Here is a 20,633-nt window from a genome sequence, read left to right on the forward strand (position 1 = left end):
CTAAATTACAGCTTTAAAACAATGTATTTTTTTTATTCCTCGACCCGACTTTTAAAAAACTGGTTGTCCACGGACAACTTAATTGAAAAAAATCAGTTGCCCAGAAAAGCAAATGTACGGCTCAGGAAACTCGGACATTTGATTTCGCCACCCCTGCGCATAGCCAGTGTAGGTTTTAAACTTGCTATCATAGAACAGTTTGCGATACCAACAGATAATTTACATTATTGTCAGTTGCATATGTCTGGTCAAAAAAAGACATCTTTGGACCATGCGGATCATATTAGACACAAATGATTAAAGCAGTTCAGAATTTAATTTTTGTTATAAACTCTTATCTAACCATGTTTTGAATACAATAAAGGGGATAAATGAATGTTTTGAAATATTGTTAATAGTAAATAACATGTTAACATGGTAGTAAATGTAGTCCATGCCATGCATAGACACAGTTTATCATCCCCTTGAAAACTGTGTCCATGCCATGCATGTTCAAATAGTATATAGAAACTGTGTTGTGTGGTAAACCACAATATTTCACTAAACAAAGTGATTCCAAGCTTGATGCCTTATTCCATTTTTAAATAATAAACTGTTGGCTAGTATTTATGTGATATTTTAAGACTATTTTTCATAGGAGATTATTGTGTTTTTTTCATTCAAAATCAGGTCTGGTAATAGGGCCAATTCCCAATGGAAAAAAGTATATATTTTTCCTAAATCAGGGTTCGCACAGACCTTGAAAAGTGCTTGAAAATCAAGGGTCATCTTAAAAAGTGCTTAAAAATGATCTGGAGTGCTTAAAAGTGCTTATTTTTATCAACCATAGCCTTGAACAATGCTTAAAGAGTGCTTGAATTTGGCTGGAAAAGTGCTTGAAAAACGGATAAAAATATTTAATTTCCGTGAGTCCTAAGTCGTAGTTTTTTTCATGATTTATGACGGTTCCGATCTGTTGATACGGGCAGGTACTGGATCGGTACGGGTTGGTACAGGTTTTAGAACGTAAGGGAGGCAACTACTACTAATCTTCCGCCAATTGGTCTACTTCGGTTTTTGTTGTACGCATTATGCCATTACGGTGCTGACAAGTTGAAATATGCCAGCGAATAAGTGCATTTTTCAGAAAGGGTGGCTTTTGAAGTACTTGGGTTGTTGACAATGCCGATTCTAAAGTCAAAGCATCTTGTAAAGAACGCAGAGTAGGTATAGAGATCGACAGTATGGGGGAATTTGTAGTTTTCTATTTTTACTTCAGAATTAATTTGTATCAGATGCATAATTGTTTTTAACATTTTGTAGCAGCTATATTATACCACTGGAATATCTGTTATGAACATTTAGAATACATAATAATATTCAATACAAAGAACAGGTTTTTATGTCCCCCACTATACATGCAGAAGTGGGGGACATATTGTTTTTGCCCTGTCTGTTGGTCTGTTGGTTGGTTGGTCTGTTGGTTGGTTGGTTTGCGCCAACTTTAACATTTTGCAATAACTTTTGCTATATTGAAGATAGCAACTTCATATTTGGCATGCATGTGTATCTCATGAAGCTACACAGTTTGAGTGGTGAAAGGTCAAGGTCATCCTTCAAGGTCAGAGATCAAATATATGTGGCAAAAATCGCTCATTTTATGAATACTTTTGCAATATTGAAGATAGCAACTTGATATTTGGCATGCATGTGTATCTCATGGAGCTGCACATTGTGAGTGGTGAAAGGTCAAGGTCATCCTTCAAGGTCAGAGGTCAAATATATGTGGCCCAAATCGCTCATTTAATGAATACTTTTGCAATATTGAAGATAGCAACTTGATATTTGGCATGCATGTGTATCTCATGGAGCTCAACATTTTGAGTGGTGAAAGGTCAAGGTCAAGGTCATCCTTCAAGGTCAGAGGTCAAATATTTGTGGCCCAAATTGCTTATTTTATGAATACTTTTGCAATATTGAAGATAGCAACTTGATATTTGGCATGCATGTGTAACTTATGGAGCTGCACATTTTGAGTGGTGAAAGGTCAAGGTCATCCTTCAAGGTCAGAGGTCAAATATATGTGGCCCAAATCGCTTTTTTATGAACACTTTTGCAATATTGAAGATAGCAACTTGATATTTGGCATGCATGTGTATCTCATGGAGCTGCACATTTTGAGTGGTGAAAGGTCAAGGTCAAGGTCATCCTTCTAGGTCAAATATATGGGTCAAAATTGCTCATGTAATGTAACTTCTGCAATATTGAAGCTAGCAATTTTATATTTGACATGCATGTGTATCTCATCGAGCTGCACATTTTGAGTGGTGAAGGGTCAATGTCAAGGTCATCCTACAAGGTCAAACGTCATATAGGGGGACATTGTGTTTCACAAACGCATCTTGTTTGATTCCAGAAAACTACACCCTATAATCTTACAGACTGAAGGGGCCGTTGTCGAAACAACAAAAAGTTGGTAACGGCAGATATGAACGGGGTAGCATTAGTAAAAAAAAATAAATACAATGTTTGAATAAAGTATGGGAACATTTATTTATCTGTGTTTGTGCACTTCTACGGCCATTTTTGGTCCGATTAGGCAGCTTAGGTTGGTAAAGGAATGGTTAAGGTATTTGTTTTTTTTGCAGGTAACCGTAGGTGTGAACAGGGGCTTCTTAAGTGTTTTCCAGTTTGGTGCAGGTTTTTTGTGCCTTCATTGTTCATCACATTCACACCTGTGAAGTGCGACAAACAATAACCCAACTTGTCCAACATAATAGATGAACAGTTTTACGTCAATACTGACATATCTCAACAACTGTAGCCCTGTATCCCATGCGCCACGAAGTTTTTATTCAGCATTCAAATTTAAAGCCCATGCTTTCCCCGAGGAAGAATGACACGATGTACATGAATTCTTATTTTCTCACGTTTTACACAAAATGCACATGGACTGTTAATCTGCTGCTAGAACATTACAAAATTGTCAGAAAAGTATAGTGCCATGCAACCCATGCTCCTAATTATAATGACGCTTCCTATTTTGAATGCTTAATTAAGCTTTCCAATGCCCCGGATTACTGGATTGCGCAATAGTAAAATGGCGGCCGATTTGGTGGTTTTATTGTTTTTTAATATTTGTTTCTCCATTTTTGCATAAATAAAACAGCCTGCGCGCTATACATGGGTGCGCGCTATACAAAGGAAAATACGGTAAACACTCTAGAAGTCACAATTTTTGCCCAATCATCATGAAAGTTTGTCAAATCATTGGTTTTATTGATATCTTGGACAATTTTGAAAATGGTCCAGATCGGTGAAAAAACATGGCTGCCAGTGGGCGGGGCATTTTTCTCTATATGTATATAGTGAAAACATGTGAACACTCTAGAAGTCACATTTTCTGCCCAATTTTCATGAAATTTGGTCAGAACATTTGTTTCTTTTATATGAGAGTTGAGTTCGAAAATGGTTCCGGTCAGTTGAATAACATGTCCGCCGGGGGGGGGGGGGGAGTTTTCTTATATTTGTACATAGGAATAAAAGCTTGTGAACACTCTAGAAGTCACATTTTTTGCCCAATCATCATGAAACTTGGTGTAAAGATTGGTTTTATATATGTTTTATGCCAGGGGGGAGGGGCAGTTTTCCTTATGTGACTAGAGAGAAACCTTGTGATCGAACACTATAGAAGTCACATTATTTGCCTAATCATCGTGAAACTTAGTCAATACATTGGTTTTATTGATTTCTGTGACAAGTTGGAAAATGGCTCAGATGGGTGAAACACACTTTTTAGCTCACCTGATTGCTCAGGTGAGGTTAAATGATTGGTCTTTGTCCGCCGTCTGCCCGTCCACATTTGGTTTGTAAACACTCTAGCATTCACATTTCTCAAGCATTCATTATCAAAGTTGCTGAAAGATCTCAGTCAAGTTTGATAAGAGCAAAATCACATAATTAATGCCATAATTATTGCCCTTAGATTGTCCAAATTTTCATTATATTATACAAAATCCTTGTAAACACTCTAGAGGTCACAATTTTGTTTCAGGTTTTAAGAATCTTGGTCATAATATTTATTTTTATAAGCAAAGTTTGATGTTTGGTTTAGGGGGTCAACTCAAAATATAGGTCACCCGGTGAAATCTTACAAAAACAAAAACACTCCATACGCCAGAGTTTTGGTTCAATAATGATGAAAACTCAGCGCCCTCACACTACTTTGGGGGAAGGGGTCACAGCCCTTAGGAGGGGGAATTTTCGCGGCGTTTCCCTATTTGGGGGATTTTTTTACTTACTCTCTCATTATTACATTTGTACATGTTTGCACTATATTAATTGCATTTTTCATAATTTAGTATGTTTGCAACGATTAAATTGAAATAGAATTAAGATATAATAATCATGAGACACATCTTTCTATTAAAAAAAAAATTTTTTTTTTTTTAGGGGGAATTTTTCCCCCCAAAAGGGGAAAACAGTATACTTTTCAGGTGGGGGACTGCTGGAATTTTGGCGGCAGATTTAATAGATTGAGGGCCCTGAAACTTGACCAGGATTTTTGTCTGGGCAATATCTAGATCAAGTTTGACGTTTGTTAAAGATTGAATGAACCGACTCCTCTCAGGTGAGCGAACTAGGGCCTCTTGGCCCTCTTGTTAAAATACATGCCAGTTTGGTGATCAAGATCCCAAGCTATTTCATCATCATTAAAATCCAAGCCAGTATGGTGGTCAAGATACCAAGCTTTTTCAGCATAGTTAAAATCTAAGCCAGTTCTGTGGTCAACACCCCAAGCGATTCAGCCTTTTTAAAATCCAAGCCAGTTTGGTGGTCAAGATCCTGACCAATTTCAGCCTAATTAAAATGTAAGCCGGTTTGGTTGTCAAGATCCCAAGCTATTTCAGCAGAATTAAAATCCAAGCCACATTACCCACCCCAGGGCCCCGCCCACATAGGTCACACCCACCCAAAATTACCATTTTGTCCATCCGTCTTGGCCACTATCTCCTCCTTCACTATTATCACTAGAACCTTGAAACTTAAACACAGTCATGGTAGCTTGCGGCGTAGGGATACGCGTCGGCCTCTGCCGCGCCATTTCTAGTCATGAATTTGACAAACATTTGAAAACGTTGTGTTGTGTTAATAAGCAGAGATAAAACTTAAATAAATCTGATATAGAATTTGTCTACGTTTATGTATGTGTTATTACGGTACAATGTGTGTGATATTCTAGATGTGAAATACTGCATGTGATTTCTGTTGTCTGATAGTCTCCAGTGATATTTTGCAGCTTATAATTATGTGTTTGATATTCTGTACATGATCTAGTGTGATATTCTGCATCAGATATGTGTGTTATCTTATGCTTGTTATACATGTGGGATATACTGCGTGTGATATATGTGTGGCATATAATGCATGTGATATATGTGAGGGATATACTGCATGTGATATGTGTGTGGGATATACTGCATGTGATATATGTGTAAGATATTATGCATGTGATATATGTGTGGGATATACTGCATGTGATAAATGTGTGGGATATACTGCATGTGATATATGTGTGGGATATACTGCATGTGATATATGTGTGGGATATACTGCGTGTGATATATGTGTGGGATATACTGCATGTGATATATGTGTGGAATATACTGCGTGTGATATATGTGTGGGATATATTGCATATGATATATGTGTGGAATATACTGCGTTTGATGTATGTGTGGGATATTCTGCATGTGATATGTGTATGATAATATGTATGCAATAAAGGTTTGGTATTCGGTATGTGCTATATATGTGATATTCTTCATGTGATATCTGTGTGATATTTTAAATGTGATATCTATGTGATGTCTATTTGGATTTTCTGCAGGTGGAGCAGCTGGCTGAGCACACAGATGAGGAGTCTGTCATTCTCACTGCCAGCGTAGCAGACGGCACTCTCAGCTATCTTGGATCGGACTTTGGTGCTCTGTTCCTAGAAAACAATGATGACGTGAAGACACAGTTCCTCAACTTCTGTCTCCAGAGTACGTAGACCTGCCTTGTCATAGTGGAATTAACCCTTTAACCCTTTCCCACTCAGAAGCAAAGTTAAAATGGCTATGTGCAAACAGCATAAAACCAGAACAGCCTGCGAGTAAATGTTTGTTGCTCCTCAGTATGATTTGGAGATGAAGCTTTAAAAAACATAAATCTTGTAAGAAAGCACTTATATTAAAGATAACTTTCTAAGGGACTACAAATGCGGGAAAATACCGTTTTACGTATCTAAGTGGTAAAATGTTACATGTCTATCACAATGAGGCTATTTGCAAAAGACATGAAGCAGTAACACCACTGAAGATCCCACTTAAAAGTCAAAAGAATCAAAGCAGGGGGTTTACTTTCCTGTAGATAGTCTTGTCTTATTCTCATGACTTGATTTTGATGTAAGTTTAGACATCTACTCAGCAGTATATGATTAAATACATAGTTTCAAAGCCTGCATAGCTTTCAGCTTCTTCACTGGCGCCTATAAGTGCATACATTTTAAAGCGGTATATTTGTGTTTATTTTATATTCTCGATTTTCAGAAAACCAGCTAAATGAACTAACAGGGGACCAGCAAGATGATCCCAGTGGGATCCTGGCCAGAAGGCGTCTACACAGACGTGCGTCAGATACGTTCCTCACGTGGACATCTCATCTGCTTTTCCAGGACCAAGCTGGGGAGCAAGTAGGAAACCTGACTGGGGTTGAAGCAGGGAAGGGAGACAATTGCCCAGGGAATGAAGTAGGAAACCGAACTGGGGTTAAAGCAGGACAGGCAGACAATTGCCGTGGGAATGAAGCAGGAAACCACACTGGGGTTGAAGCAGGCAAGCGGGCTGGGATAGAAACAGGAAAGGGAGACGCTGCATGGGGATCAGGGGGTAGGGACCAGGAGATTGGGTTCGTAGAGAGCCACAAGGCAGAGAGATCTGAGCGGAGTGTGTCAATGTCGCTTGGAGAACGGGTCATCAAACAGGAACCGATGGAGAATAACACAGTAACAGAAGAGGTCCAGGAGTCTAGCTTCACCAGCGATGAAAATAATGGTAGTTTTCACAATTAATACTTTAAATCATTCATATTACTTGGCATTAAATTTCATTTTAATGTTCCCCAGTCTATACTGGGGGACATATTGTTTTGCCCTGTCTGTTTGTTGGTTTGTTTGCTTAAACTTTAACTTGGTAATAACTTTTGCAATATTGAAGATAGCAACTTGATATTTGGCATGCATGTGTATCTCATGGAGCTGCACATTTTGAGTGCTGAAAGGTCAAGGTCATCTTTCAAGGTCAATGGTCAAATATATGGCTTCAAAGCGGCGCAGTAGGGGGCATTGTGTTTCACAAACACAGCTCTTGTTTGCTAAATAATGACGTTTTTGTAGACACATTAATTTGTAAATTTTGTATTTTAGAAAAAGTGATATGAATGTGTTTTGGTCATTTTCCTATGTGTTTGTGTTAAATTGGTGGATCAATCAGTGTTTTTTCACCATTTTGGGAATGGGGGCGGGTTCCTTTAAATTGGGAAAATTCACAGCGTTTTGACAGTTGGGAAATTAGTGTTTTTGCTGTTTTGCTTAAAAAAATGCTTCAAATTTAGAATAGAGGTGGTTTTCAGTATTATTTTTAATAAGGTTAAATTGATATGGCTGGATGGGAACAAAATGGTGAAATCTAAAAAAATAATGTATTTTGTTAAAAAAAAATTTGGAAGCCTTCAATTTGGAATTTTTAGGTCCCATTTAGAATTTTTTTATACTTTTTAGCTCACCTGAGCACAACGTGCTCATGGTGAGCATTTGTGATCGCCTTTTGTCCGTCGTGCGTTGTCCGTTGTGTGAGTCAACATTTGCCTTCTTCACTCTCTAGAGGCCTAATTTATGGTCCAATCTTCATGAAATTAGGTCAGAAGATTGGATTTAATGATATCTTGGATGAGTTTGAAAATGGTTACGTTTGCTTGAAAAACATGGCTGCCAAGGGGCGGGGCATTTTTCCTTATATGGCTAAAAATGGCTATAGTAAAATCTTGTTAACACTCTAGAGGCCACATTTATTGTCTGATCTTCATTAAACTTAGTCAGAAGATTCATCCCAATAATATCTTGGACAAGTTCGAAAATGATGCCAGTTGGTTGAAAAACATGGCCGCCAGGGGGCGAGGCATTTTTCCTTATATGGCTATAGTAAAACCTTGTTAACACTCTAGAGGCCACATTTATTTTCCGATCTTCATGAAACTTGCTCAGAAGATTTGTCCCACTGATATCTTTGATGATTTCAAAAATGGTAACCTTTGCTTGAAAAACATGGCTGCCAAGGGGCGGGGCATTTTTATTATGTCCCCCACTATAGTAGTGGGAGACATATTGTTTTTGCCCTGTCTGTTGGTCTGTTTGCGCCAACTTTAACATTTTGCAATAACTTTTGCTATATTGAATATAGCAACTTCATATTTGGCATGCATGTGTATCTCATGAAGCTGCACATTTTCAGTGGTGAAAGGTCAAGGTCATCCTTCAAGGTCAGAGGTCAAATATATGTGGCATAAATCGCTCATTTTATGAATACTTTTGCAATATTGAAGATAGCAACTTGATATTTGGCATGCATGTGTATCTCATGGAGCTGCACATTTTGAGTGGTGAATGGTCAAGGTCATCCTTCAAGGCCAGAGGTCAAATATATGTGGCCCAAATCGCTTATTTTATAAATACTTTTGCAATATTGAAGATAGCAACTTGATATTTGGCATGCATGTGTATCTTATGGAGCTGCACATTTTGCGTGGTGAAAGGTCAAGGTAAAGGTCATCCTTCAAGGCCAGAGGTCAAATATATGTGGCCCAAATCGCTTATTTTATAAATACTTTTGCAATATTGAAGATAGCAACTTGATATTTGGCATGCATGTGTATCTCATGGAGCTGCACATTTTGAGTGGTGAATGGTCAAGGCCAAGGTCATCCTTCAAGGTCAGAGGTCAAATATATGTGGCCCAAATCGCTTATTTTATGAATACTTTTGCAATATTGAAGATAGGAACTTGATATTTGGCATGCATGTGTATCTCATGGAGCTGCACATTTTGAGTGGTGAAAGGTCAAGGTCATCCTTCACAAGGTCAAGGTCATCCTTCACAAGGTCAAGGTCATATATAGGGGGACATTGTGTTTCACAAACACATCTTGTTCCTTTTATGGCTATATATGGCTATAGTAAAATCTTGTTAACACTCTAGAGGCCACATTTATTGTCCAATTTTAATGAAACTTGGTCAGAAGATTCATCCCAATAATATCTTGGACGAGTTGGAAAATGATGCCGGTTAGTTGAAAAACATTGCCACCAGGGGGCGGGGCATTTTTCCTTATATGGCTATAGTAAAACCTTGTTAACACTCTAGAGGCCACATTTATTGTCCAATCTTGATGAAATTTGGTCAGAAGATTTGTCTTAATGATATCTTGGATGAGTTCGAAAATGGTTACGTTTGCTTGAATAACATGGCCGCCAAGGGGCGGGGCATTTTTCGTTATAAGGCTATAGTAAAATCTTGTTAACACTCTAGAGGCCACATTTATTGTCCGATCTTCATGAAACTCGGTCAGAAGATTCATCCCAATAATATCTTGGACGAGTTTAAAAATGATGCCGGTTGGTTAAAAAACATGGCCACCACAGGGGCGGGGCCATTTTCCTTATATGGCTATAGTAAAACCTTGTTAACACTATAGAGGTCACATTTATTTTCCGATCATCATGAAACTTGGTCAGAAGATTTGTCCCAATAATATCTTGGATGAGTTTGAAAATGGTTTTGGTTGCTTTAAAAACATGGCCACCAGGGGCGAGGTATTTTTCCTTCTATGGCTATATATGGCTATAGTAAACCTTGTTAACACTCTAGAGGCCAGATTTATTGTCCAATCTTCATGAAATTTGGTCAGAAGATTGGTCTCAATGATATCTTGGATGAGTTCAAAAATAATTATGTTTGCTTGAAAAAAATGGCTTCCAAGGGGCGGGGCATTTTTCCTAATATGGCTATAGTAAAATCTTGTTAACACTCTAGAGGCCACATTTACTGTCCGATCTTCATGAAACTTGGTCAGAAGATTCATCCCAATAATATCTTGGATGAGTTTAAAAATGATGCTGGTTGGTTGAAAAACATGGTTGATATTAGTCAATAAATTAAAATTAGGAGTTCTGATGCATAGGAATTCAATTAAAATGCCATTACAAGGGTTTATTGGTTGATACATTTTTGTACAATAATATATTTATTCTTGACAATAGGTATTTACCCTAAATCACATGACTATGTTTGTCTTTCAATTATTTGCTTTGCCAGTATCTGTATGTAATATAGTGTAAACAATGTTTGGGCTTTTCATGATATACTTGTATGTGCAAATTATCCTTGGTCTGATGCATGCTGGGAAATTTGTCGTCTGCTAAAATGTCGTCTGCTGAATTTCTTAAATTAGCATTTTCTTCTATTTTTTTTTAGAACACTATCAGAATAGCAAATAGTTTGGATCCTGATGAGACGCCACGTTCTGTGGCGTCTCATCTGGATCCAAACTGTTTGCAAAGGCCTTCAAAATTTGGTTCCAGCACTGAAAGGGCTAATGTATCATCCCAGAATAGTTTGTGTAATGTTTCAGGGGGTTTTCTGCTATGTAAAAAAGGCCGTAAAAAAGACCCGATTCCAAAGCAAACAGACCCAATCCCAAAGCGAAATTATTAAAAAATCCCAATTTCCAAAAAAAAAAATTTTTTTTTTTTTAAAGACAGAAGTCTCCTATGACTTATGATTATTAGACTATATCTCAACTTTATTTTTTTAAACATCCTACAAAATATATAACTTAAATTTAGTCTTATTTGTGGATAAATAATTCCCAAATTTGTCACTATTATCAATTATTAAAATCTCAATTTGAGCATACTCAGTTTTCCCAAAAGGGCTAGAGAAACCCCTGTGTTAAGTTTCAATTTAGTCTCTTCTGAATGAAAATCAAGTCTAGGCTGAAAGTGCTGCCCTAGATAAGCCTGTGCAGATTTCACAGGCTAGTCTGAGGCAGCAACACCCATATGCATTAAGGCCATTGTTCTAAAAGAGTGTGACTCATTTGTACCTGCATCTTTGTATCAGTCTGTTCAGGCTTCTGGCTAGACTCATTTGTACCTGCATCTTTGTATCAGTCTGTTCAGGCTTCTGGCTAGACTCATTTGTACCTGCATCTTTGTATCAGTCTGTTCAGGCTTCTGGCTAGACTCATTTGTACCTGCATCTTTGTATCAGTCTGTTCAGGCTTCTGGCTAGACTCTTTTGTACCTGCATCTTTGTATCAGTCTGTTCAGACTTCTGGCTAGACTCATTTGTACCTGCATCTTTGTATCAGTCTGTTCAGGCTTCTGGCTAGACTCATTTGTACCTGCATCTTTGTATCAGTCTGTTCAGACTTCTGGCTAGACTCATTTGTACCTGCATTTTTGTATCAGTCTGTTCAGGCTTCTGGCTAGACTCATTTGTACCTGCATCTTTGTATCAGTCTGTTCAGACTTCTGGCTAGACTCATTTGTGCCTGCATCTTTGTATCAGTGTGTTCAGACTTCTGGCTAGACTCATTTGTACCTGCATCTTTGTATCAGTCTGTTCAGGCTTCTGGCTAGACTCATTTGTGCCTGCATCTTTGTATCAGTGTGTTCAGACTTCTGGCTAGACTCATTTGTACCTGCATCTTTGTATCAGTCTGTTCAGGCTTCTGGCTAGACTCATTTGTACCTGCATCTTTGTATCAGTCTGTTCAGGCTTCTGGCTAGACTCATTTGTGCCTGCATCTTTGTATCAGTCTGATCAGGCTTCTGGCTAGACTCATTTGTACCTGCATCTTTGTATCAGTCTGATCAGACTTCTGGCTAGACTCATTTGTACCTGCATCTTTGTATCAGTCTGTTCAGGCTTCTGGCTAGACTCATTTGTGCCTGCATCTTTGTATCAGTCTGTTCAGACTTCTGGCTAGACTCATTTGTACCTGCATCTTTGTATCAGTCTGTTCAGGCTTCTGGCTAGACTCATTTGTACCTGCATCTTTGTATCAGTCTGATCAGGCTTCTGGCTAGACTCATTTGTACCTGCATCTTTGTATCAGTCTGTTCAGACTTCTGGCTAGACTCATTTGTGCCTGCATCTTTGTATCAGTCTGTTCAGACTTCTGGCTAGACTCATTTGTACCTGCATCTTTGTATCAGTCTGTTCAGACTTCTGGCTAGACTCATTTGTACCTGCATCTTTGTATCAGTCTGTTCAGACTTCTGGCTAGACTCATTTGTGTCTGCATCTTTGTATCAGTCTGTTCAGGCTTCTGGCTAGACTCATTTGTGCCTGCATCTTTGTATCAGTCTGTTCAGGCTTCTGGCTAGACTCATTTGTACCTGCATCTTTGTATCAGTCTGTTCAGGCTTCTGGCTAGACTCATTTGTACCTGCATCTTTGTATCAGTCTGTTCAGACTTCTGGCTAGACTCATTTGTACCTGCATCTTTGTATCAGTGTGTTCAGACTTCTGGCTAGACTCATTTGTACCTGCATCTTTGTATCAGTGTGTTCAGACTTCTGGCTAGACTCATTTGTACCTGCATCTTTGTATCAGTCTGTTCAGACTTCTGGCTAGACTCTTTTGTACCTGCATCTTTGTATCAGTCTGTTCAGGCTTCTGGCTAGACTCATTTGTACCTGCATCTTTGTATCAGTCTGTTCAGGCTTCTGGCTAGACTCATTTGTACCTGCATCTTTGTATCAGTCTGATCAGGCTTCTGGCTAGACTCATTTGTACCTGCATCTTTGTATCAGTCTGTACAGGCTTCTGGCAAGACTCATTTGTGCCTGCATCTTTGTATCAGTCTGTTCAGGCTTCTGGCTAGAATATCAGAACATGGAGTTAAAAAAATCACTGAAAAAACACACACAGGATCAAAATGTTTTCTCTACGATCTCATCTCTTTAACCAAACTGTCTGTTGAATATTATTGGAATAAAAAAATTACCGGTATGAGTTGTATTGAATATTATTAATTTCAAAGAAAATTTTTTATATTTCTTTACACAGTCATTTTTAAATTCATAAAATATTTTTCTATTTGCCAGTTCACAATAGTTGCCATGCATATTTGAGCCACGTTTTGGGAAAATTGGACTTATTGCATGAACTTAAAGGGTGGTTCTTGATTAGCTTGTGCAGTTTGCACAGGCTAATCAGGGACAACATTTTCTGCCTAGACTTTACTTTATGGTTAAGAAAAGACTTCCAAAACTTGAATCAAAATGAATGATAAATATGAGATGACATTTCTGCATGCGCATTAAGTTTTTAGTTCACCTGAGCTTTTGTGACCGGTCTTTGTCCGTCCGTCCGTCGCTAAACATTTGCTCGTAAACACTCTAGAGGCCACATTTCTTGTCCCATCTTCATGAAACTTGGTCAGAAGCTTTGTCCCAATGAAATCTCGGCCAAGTTCGAAACTGGGTTGTGCCTGGTCAAAAACTAGGTCACTATGTCAAAAAAAGAAAAACCTTGTAAACACTGTAGAAGTCACATTTCATGCCCAATCTTCATGATACTTTGTCAAAATGTTTGTCTTAATGATATCTTGGTTGAGTTCGAAAGTGGTTCCGATCTGTTGAAAAACATGGCCGCCAGTGGGCGGGGCAGTTTTCCTTATTTGGCTTTAGAGAAACCTTGTAAATACTCTAGAAGTCACAATTTTTGCCCAATAATCATGAAAGTTGGTCAAAACATTGGTTCAATTGATGTCTCGGACGAGTTCGAAAATGGTCGAGATCGGTGAAAAAACATGGCCGCCAGTGGGCGGGGCATTTTTCTCAATATGTATGTAGTGGCAGTTTTCCCTAATTGGCTATAGAGAAACCTTGTAAACACTCTAGAAGTCACATTTTTTGCCAAATCATCATGAAAAATGGTCAAAACATTGGTTTTATTGATATCTCGGACGAGTGTGAAAATGGTCGGGATCAGTGAAAAAACATGGCCCCCAGTGGGCGGGGCATTTTTCTCTATATGTATATAGTGAACACAGTAGAAGTCACATTTTTTTGCCCAATCATCATGAAAGTTGGTCAAAACATTGGTTCAATTGATGTCTCGGACAAGTTCGAAAATGGTCAAGATCGGTAAAAAAACCATGGCCGCCAGTGGGCGGGGCATTTTTCTCTATATGTATATAGTGGCAGTTTTCCCGATTTGGCTATAGAGAAACCTTGTAAACACTCTAGAAGTCACAATTTTTGCCCAATCATCATGAAAGTTGGTCAAAACATTGGTTTTATTGACATCTCGGAAGAGTGTGAAAATGGTAGGGATCGATGAAAAAACATGGCCGCCAGTGGGCGGGGCATTTTTCTCTAAATGTATATAGTAAAAACATATGAACACAGTAGAAGTCACATTTTTGGCCGAATTTTCATGAAATTTGCTCAGAACATTTGTTTTCTTGATACGAGACTTGAGTTCAAAAGTGTTCCGGTCAGTTGAATAACGTGGCTGCTGGTAGGGGGGCAGTTTCTCATTATGCCCCCCCCCCCCTTTTGAAGAAGAGGGGGTATATTGTTTTGCTCATGTTGGTCCGTCTGTCCACCAGATGGTTTCCAGATGATAACTCAAGAGCGCTTATGCCAAGGATCATGAAACTTCATGACTCGCAGATGACTCCTATTGATTTTCAGGTCAGTAGGTCAAAGGTCAAGGTCATGATGACCTGAAATAGTAAAATGGTTTCCGGATGATAACTCAAGAACACTTATGCCTAGGATCATGAAACTTCAAAGATACATTGATCATGACTTGCAGATGAACCCTATAGATTTTCAGGTCACTAGGTCAAAGGTCAAGGTCAGGGTGACCCAAAGCAGTAAACTGGTTTCCGGATGATAACTTAAGAACGCTTATGCCTTAGTGCTGCAACAATATACCGGTTTATCGGTATATATCGCAATACGCAATTCGCTTATTGTATTGCGATACGATATTATACCGGTACGAACATTTTACTAAAATTCATTCACATTTCGTCCAGAAATGCCATTCGAAATAATGATAACAAGGTAAACAAAACAAAGCAGTGTAAAAAAAAATCCGTAAAAATAGCATTTTGAAAGTGTATTATACAGAGTAGCGTTGTTACATCGGAGCATTCGTTCAATGCTTTTGAACAGATTATCTTTGAATTAATTGCGCACAGCTGTAAATGTTCTGTTCGATTCTGAATTGAGCATTATTAAATTTGTATTCCGAACTTTGGAATTACGCTTCCAAATTTTAATGCTAATGCGACAATAAAAAATTCTAGCGTCAAATAAAAAGTGCTTTATCCTTTGTCTCAATAAAAAGCGCGCAAAAATTATACAGACATGAAGAACGTGGCATGGAAAGTATGGGTGTATTTTGTGTTGTATAAAAACGGGAACATCACGTCAGGTGAATTACGCGTGTTCAGTGGAAAAAAACGCCCCGGTTGAACGTTATTTCATCACATCTTTAAATAGTAACGAATGCCAAAATGTATTTGATACTTAAGAAAATTTGCGAATGTTTGTGTTTCTTGTTATTCTTGAGCATATTTATATTAAATATATACCAGAATTTGCTTTAAAACTGGAATATACGGGATTATCGGGTAATTGGCAAGTGAAAATTTTGGTACAAGTAAGCAATATATTGCAATATATTGCAATACGGGTTTTTGAACTGACAATATATTGCAATACGGTTTTTGGCGTATTGTTGCAGCACTATTATGCCTAGGATCATGAAACTTCATAGGTACATTGCTCATGACTCGCAGATAACCCTTATTGATTTTCAGGTCACTAGGTCAAAGGTCAAGGTCACAATGATCAGAAATAGTAAAATGGTTTCCGGATGATAATCAAGAACGCTTTGGCCTAGGATCATGAAACTTCATAGGTACATTGATCATAACTCGTAGATGACCCCTATTGATTTTCAGGTCACTAGGTCAAAGGTTATGGTCACGATGACCCAAAATAGTGAAATGGTTTCCGGATGATAACTCAAGAACGCTTAGGCCTAGGATCATGAAACTTGATAGGTACATTGATCATAACTCGTAGATGACCCCTATTGATTTTCAGGTCACTAGGTCAAAGGTCAAGGTCACGGTGACCCGAAATAGTAAAATGGTTTCCAGATGATAACTCAAGAACGCTTATGCCTAGGATCATGAAACTTCATAGGTACAATGATCATGACTCGAAGATGACCCCTATTGATTTTCAGGTCACTAGGTCTAAGGTCAGGGTCACCGTGACCTGAATTAGTAAATGGGTTTCTGGATGATAACTCAAGAATGCTTATGCCTAGGATCATGAAACTTCATAGGTACAATGATCATGACTCGCAGTTTACCCCTAATGATTATCAGGTCACTAGGTCAAAGGTCAAGGTCACAGTGCCAAAAAACGTATTCACACAATGGCTGTCAAGGTCACGGTGACTCAACTTAGAAAAATGGTTTCCGGATGATAACTCAAGAATGCTTACGCCTAGGATCATGAAACTTCATAGGTACATTGATCATGACTCGCAGATGAAATAATTATGAAACTTGACCTGGATGTTTGTCTGGACAATATCCAGGTCAAGTTTGACATTTGGTAAAGATTGAATGAACCGACTCCTCTCAGGTGAGCGAACTAGGGCCATCTTGGCCCTCTTGTTATTTTACAGAACGAGTCATTTGCATGTAAAATTCCTAGTTTATTCATAAATAGTTTATTCTATTGTCAAGTGCATATTTAATCTCAGCAGATAGAGATATTGTCATTTTGACACAAGTATGAACTCACGTAATGAATAAGATAAAGTATACATATACATTCATGCTTAAGTGGACTGTGGTATTAATATGCATGTTCCTTTTCAGTGAAGAAAACTGCAGCAAAAAGACGCTCACCAGGAAAACGTAAGGGCAGAAAGGGAAGACGATCAGCAAGCAAGGGAAAGCAGACAAAAAAACAAATGGAAACAGTTGCTGATGATGGAGACCTTAATGTTAACAGTGAGAAAGCTACTGACAAGGAGATGGATAGACAGACAGGGGCTTATAAAGGTGTACGAGTAACGAAGGAAGGTGAATCTGAGGAGTGTGACACAGACGTGTATGATGAGACTGAAGTAGTTCAGAGGACTGGAAAATCAACCGGATATGTTGAAGCAATTGAAAAGGATAGTATTGAAAATGATGAGTGTAGTAAAGGTAACAGTGATGTTGCTTTAAAAGACAATGGACATATGGATAGAAACAAGTGTGAGCATTCTATGTCTGATAAATGTAAGGATAAAGACACTGGAACTATAGGAGAATCTCGCCTGTCTAAAGATGGAGATAAAGTAGATGAAAGTAGGGAAGATGTAAATGAAATAGAAAATCAGTCTGTAGAAATGGATTTTGAGGAAGAGGATGCACTGTTGGAACAAACTACAGCTAAGTTACAGGAATCAGCATCTAAATCAGTTAAAGAGATAAAACATATGGTAAAGGAAATACAAACAAAACACCTAAGCCCCAGGAAAATTGGAAAAAGGAAAACAGTAGGGACCAAAGAGAAATCTGAGATTGAAATAAATGAATCTGAGAAAAGTAATGACAATAACATGGATGTTAACATTACCAAACATGTTAACAATTATAGGAAAACTATCATCAATAGTGCTAGAACAGACTTCAGTGAAGATGAACAGGTTCAGAACTATCATAAGGCTGTGGAAGATGAAAGAGAATCCCGGTATGAAAAGTTGTTACAAGAAGTTCAGGCAGAGTGCAATGAGATTGACAGTGTCAGAATTGAGGATCACAGTGTCGGATGTGAGGATGAAAGTCACATTGATTCTGGTGAGAGGGTAAGTGTTGAAACTCAGACAGCACTTGAGTCTGAACCTGTTAATAATGCTCAGAGTGTAGGTATGTCCAAACATGAACAGGATAAAAATGAGCAGGTAAAACAAGCTGAAATAAGCGTACAACAACACAAACAAACTGAACTAAGAAAACAGATTCAAAGAGCAAACAGTGATAGAACTAGTACCAATTTGGAAACCAACACTAATAAATCATCACAACCAAGTGGTGAAAGAGCAAACATTGTAAAAAGTGTGAACCCAAATGCTATAGTAATTGATCTTGATGCAGTAGATACCACATCGCAAGCCCGTATTGAGAAGACACCAGTAAAGCAAGTAACTGGGCAGTCTGCAACACCCAGGCTCCAAAGAACTCCCAGTGCCTCAAGTGCTGGCAAACAAAGTACCCCAACCAGTTTACAAGGAAGACGATCAAGTCAGCAAGGGACTCCTGCAAAGGGAGGCAACTTCATCGACAATTTAATCTCAAAAGGCATCCCCATTATAATTCCCGATGAAGACGACGAATCAACACCCAAATCACGTGGGACTTCGATCAAACAAAAGCTTTACCAAGATGAAAGTCATTATCAGTATGAAGGTCTCAATCCATATGTAGAACCAGTCAACCCTGCTGAAGAATATGTCCCCATGTCTACACAGGTACCAAGCTATCCACAGCACAGGTTTCAATCCCCCAAATCCAGCTATCCGGGTCAACCAAGACATCAGTTCACATCCTCAATGAGCTCAAACACTTCGGGTGCCTCGCCACGACAAGCTCTCCATCAAAGACTCCAAGGGACCGTTACTCCAACAAAGACTCAACATGGAACAGTTACTCCAACAAAGATTCCTGCATCAACTGTACAGAGACAGATGTCACCGGGCAGATCCTCTGAAGAGGGTTCAGGAAACACAATAGTGCAGTACGCCAAGCTGCCTGTGTCGCCAAGGACCCACAGTCAGGAACATATGTCTGATATACAGGTACTAGGCAGATATTCTTAGACTATGTTGTCTGATAAACATGTACTAGGCAGATATTGTGAGGCTAAGTTGTCTGATAAACATGTACTAGGCAGATATTGTGAGGCTAAGTTGTCTGATAAACAGGTACTAGTCATATATTGTGAGGCTAAGTTGTCTGATATACAGGTACTAGGCAGATATTGAGAGGCTAAGTTGTCTGATAGACAGGTAGTAGGCAGATATTGAGAAGCTAAACTGTCTGATAGACAGGTACAAAGCAGATATTGTTAGGCTAAGTTGTCTCATAGACACGTACTAGGCAGATATTCTTAGACTAAGTTGTCTGATAAACAGGTACTAGGCAGATATTGTGAGGTTACAGGGTTTTTTTTTACTAAGAAAGTGACGCCGATATTCGGCGTCTTCCCCTACCAGAATTTTTCCCCTAAAAATAACATTTCCCCCCCAAAAATATAATTTTTCACCCAAATATAATATTTTACCCTCAAAGACATGTTTTTTTTCTTTTGGGAAAGTCGACACGTATCCAATTTGTACCATGTACAACTATCTCTCTCTCTCTCCCGACGAACACTCAAATCTGGGAATCCCAGTGATTCTATATATAGCTCTTAAAGTACGTCATGGAAACCGGGTAACTAATCGTATTAATCATGTGACTATTTTACTGGATTCCGGTCTTGCGCGAGAAGGGTGTTTCGTCAATTAATTGCCGGAAACCAGTTGAATTTTCATCCGGGTTATATGAAAGCCAAGATATAAACGTTAAAACAGAAAAAAGTCTCACAATTGGCGTTCATACACGAACAAAATAAAACGATCGGACTCGGAAAATATTAATCGCGTTGACACATTTTTTAAGAATGAATCATCAAAAACCGTTGAAACCCAGCAGGATTCGGAGATACATGTTATCAACATCGATTAATACTGTCGGATTATTGTGAAAGTGAAAGTAGACAATCGGCAGCTGCCGCACCTTTCCCTTCCAATACTGTAGCAGATCTATATCGTCAACCCATTCATCATGAAATTGAAATCATAATATTGACATCGTTCCCCGGCCCCAGTTGAAATCATTTCTCATTATTAGATCTACACCTGCAACGATATTTAGGACTTTGACTTTAATATCATACTTGTTTATGTGTTTAAGAACAAAAAGGTCAGAGACATGCCTCTTTTTTTAAAACAAAACCTGAAGTCTGTAGGCGAGTTATAGACATTAAAATGAACAGTTTTTATTTTTTCCCCAAATATGTTTCTTTCGCGCTCGATTTTCCCCTTTTACCCAGCGTCCAGCGTCTTCCCCTTTTTCTAAAAAAAAACCCTGGGTTAAGTTGTCTGATAAACATGTACTAGGCAGATATTCTTAGGCTAAGTTGTCTGATAAACAGGTACAAGGCAGATATTGTGAGGCTAAGTGTCTGATAAACATGTACTAGGCAGATATTATTAGGCTAAGTTGTCTGATAAACAGGTACTAGACAGATATTGTGAGGCTAAGTTGTATAATAAACAGGTACTAGACATATATTGTGAGGCTTAGCTGTCTGATATACAGGTACTATACCGCTATTGTGATGCTAAGCTGTCTGATATACAGGTACTAGACAGATATTGTGAGGCTTACCTGCATGATAAAGAGGTACTAGA

General features: G+C 38.5%; 1 protein-coding gene across 4 annotated transcripts in view; it reads left to right on the forward strand.

Moving 5' to 3' along the window:
• Positions 1–20,633, forward strand: part of LOC127858381 (inner centromere protein A-like) — a 64,357-nt gene that overhangs the window by 31,654 nt on the left and 12,070 nt on the right. For all 4 annotated transcript variants that reach the window (XR_008038867.1, XM_052395473.1, XM_052395472.1 and 1 more), the window contains exons 3-5: positions 5,870–6,026; positions 6,573–7,076; positions 17,008–18,974. Coding sequence is in view for 3 of the 4 variants with exons in the window: in XM_052395473.1 (XP_052251433.1) it covers positions 5,870–6,026; positions 6,573–7,076; positions 17,008–18,974 (2,628 nt within the window). In the remaining variant the exon portion in view is untranslated. The remainder of the gene's footprint in view (positions 1–5,869; positions 6,027–6,572; positions 7,077–17,007; positions 18,975–20,633) is intronic.

This window comes from Dreissena polymorpha, chromosome 14 (assembly GCF_020536995.1).
Source record: "Dreissena polymorpha isolate Duluth1 chromosome 14, UMN_Dpol_1.0, whole genome shotgun sequence".
NCBI lineage: Eukaryota > Metazoa > Mollusca > Bivalvia > Myida > Dreissenidae > Dreissena > Dreissena polymorpha.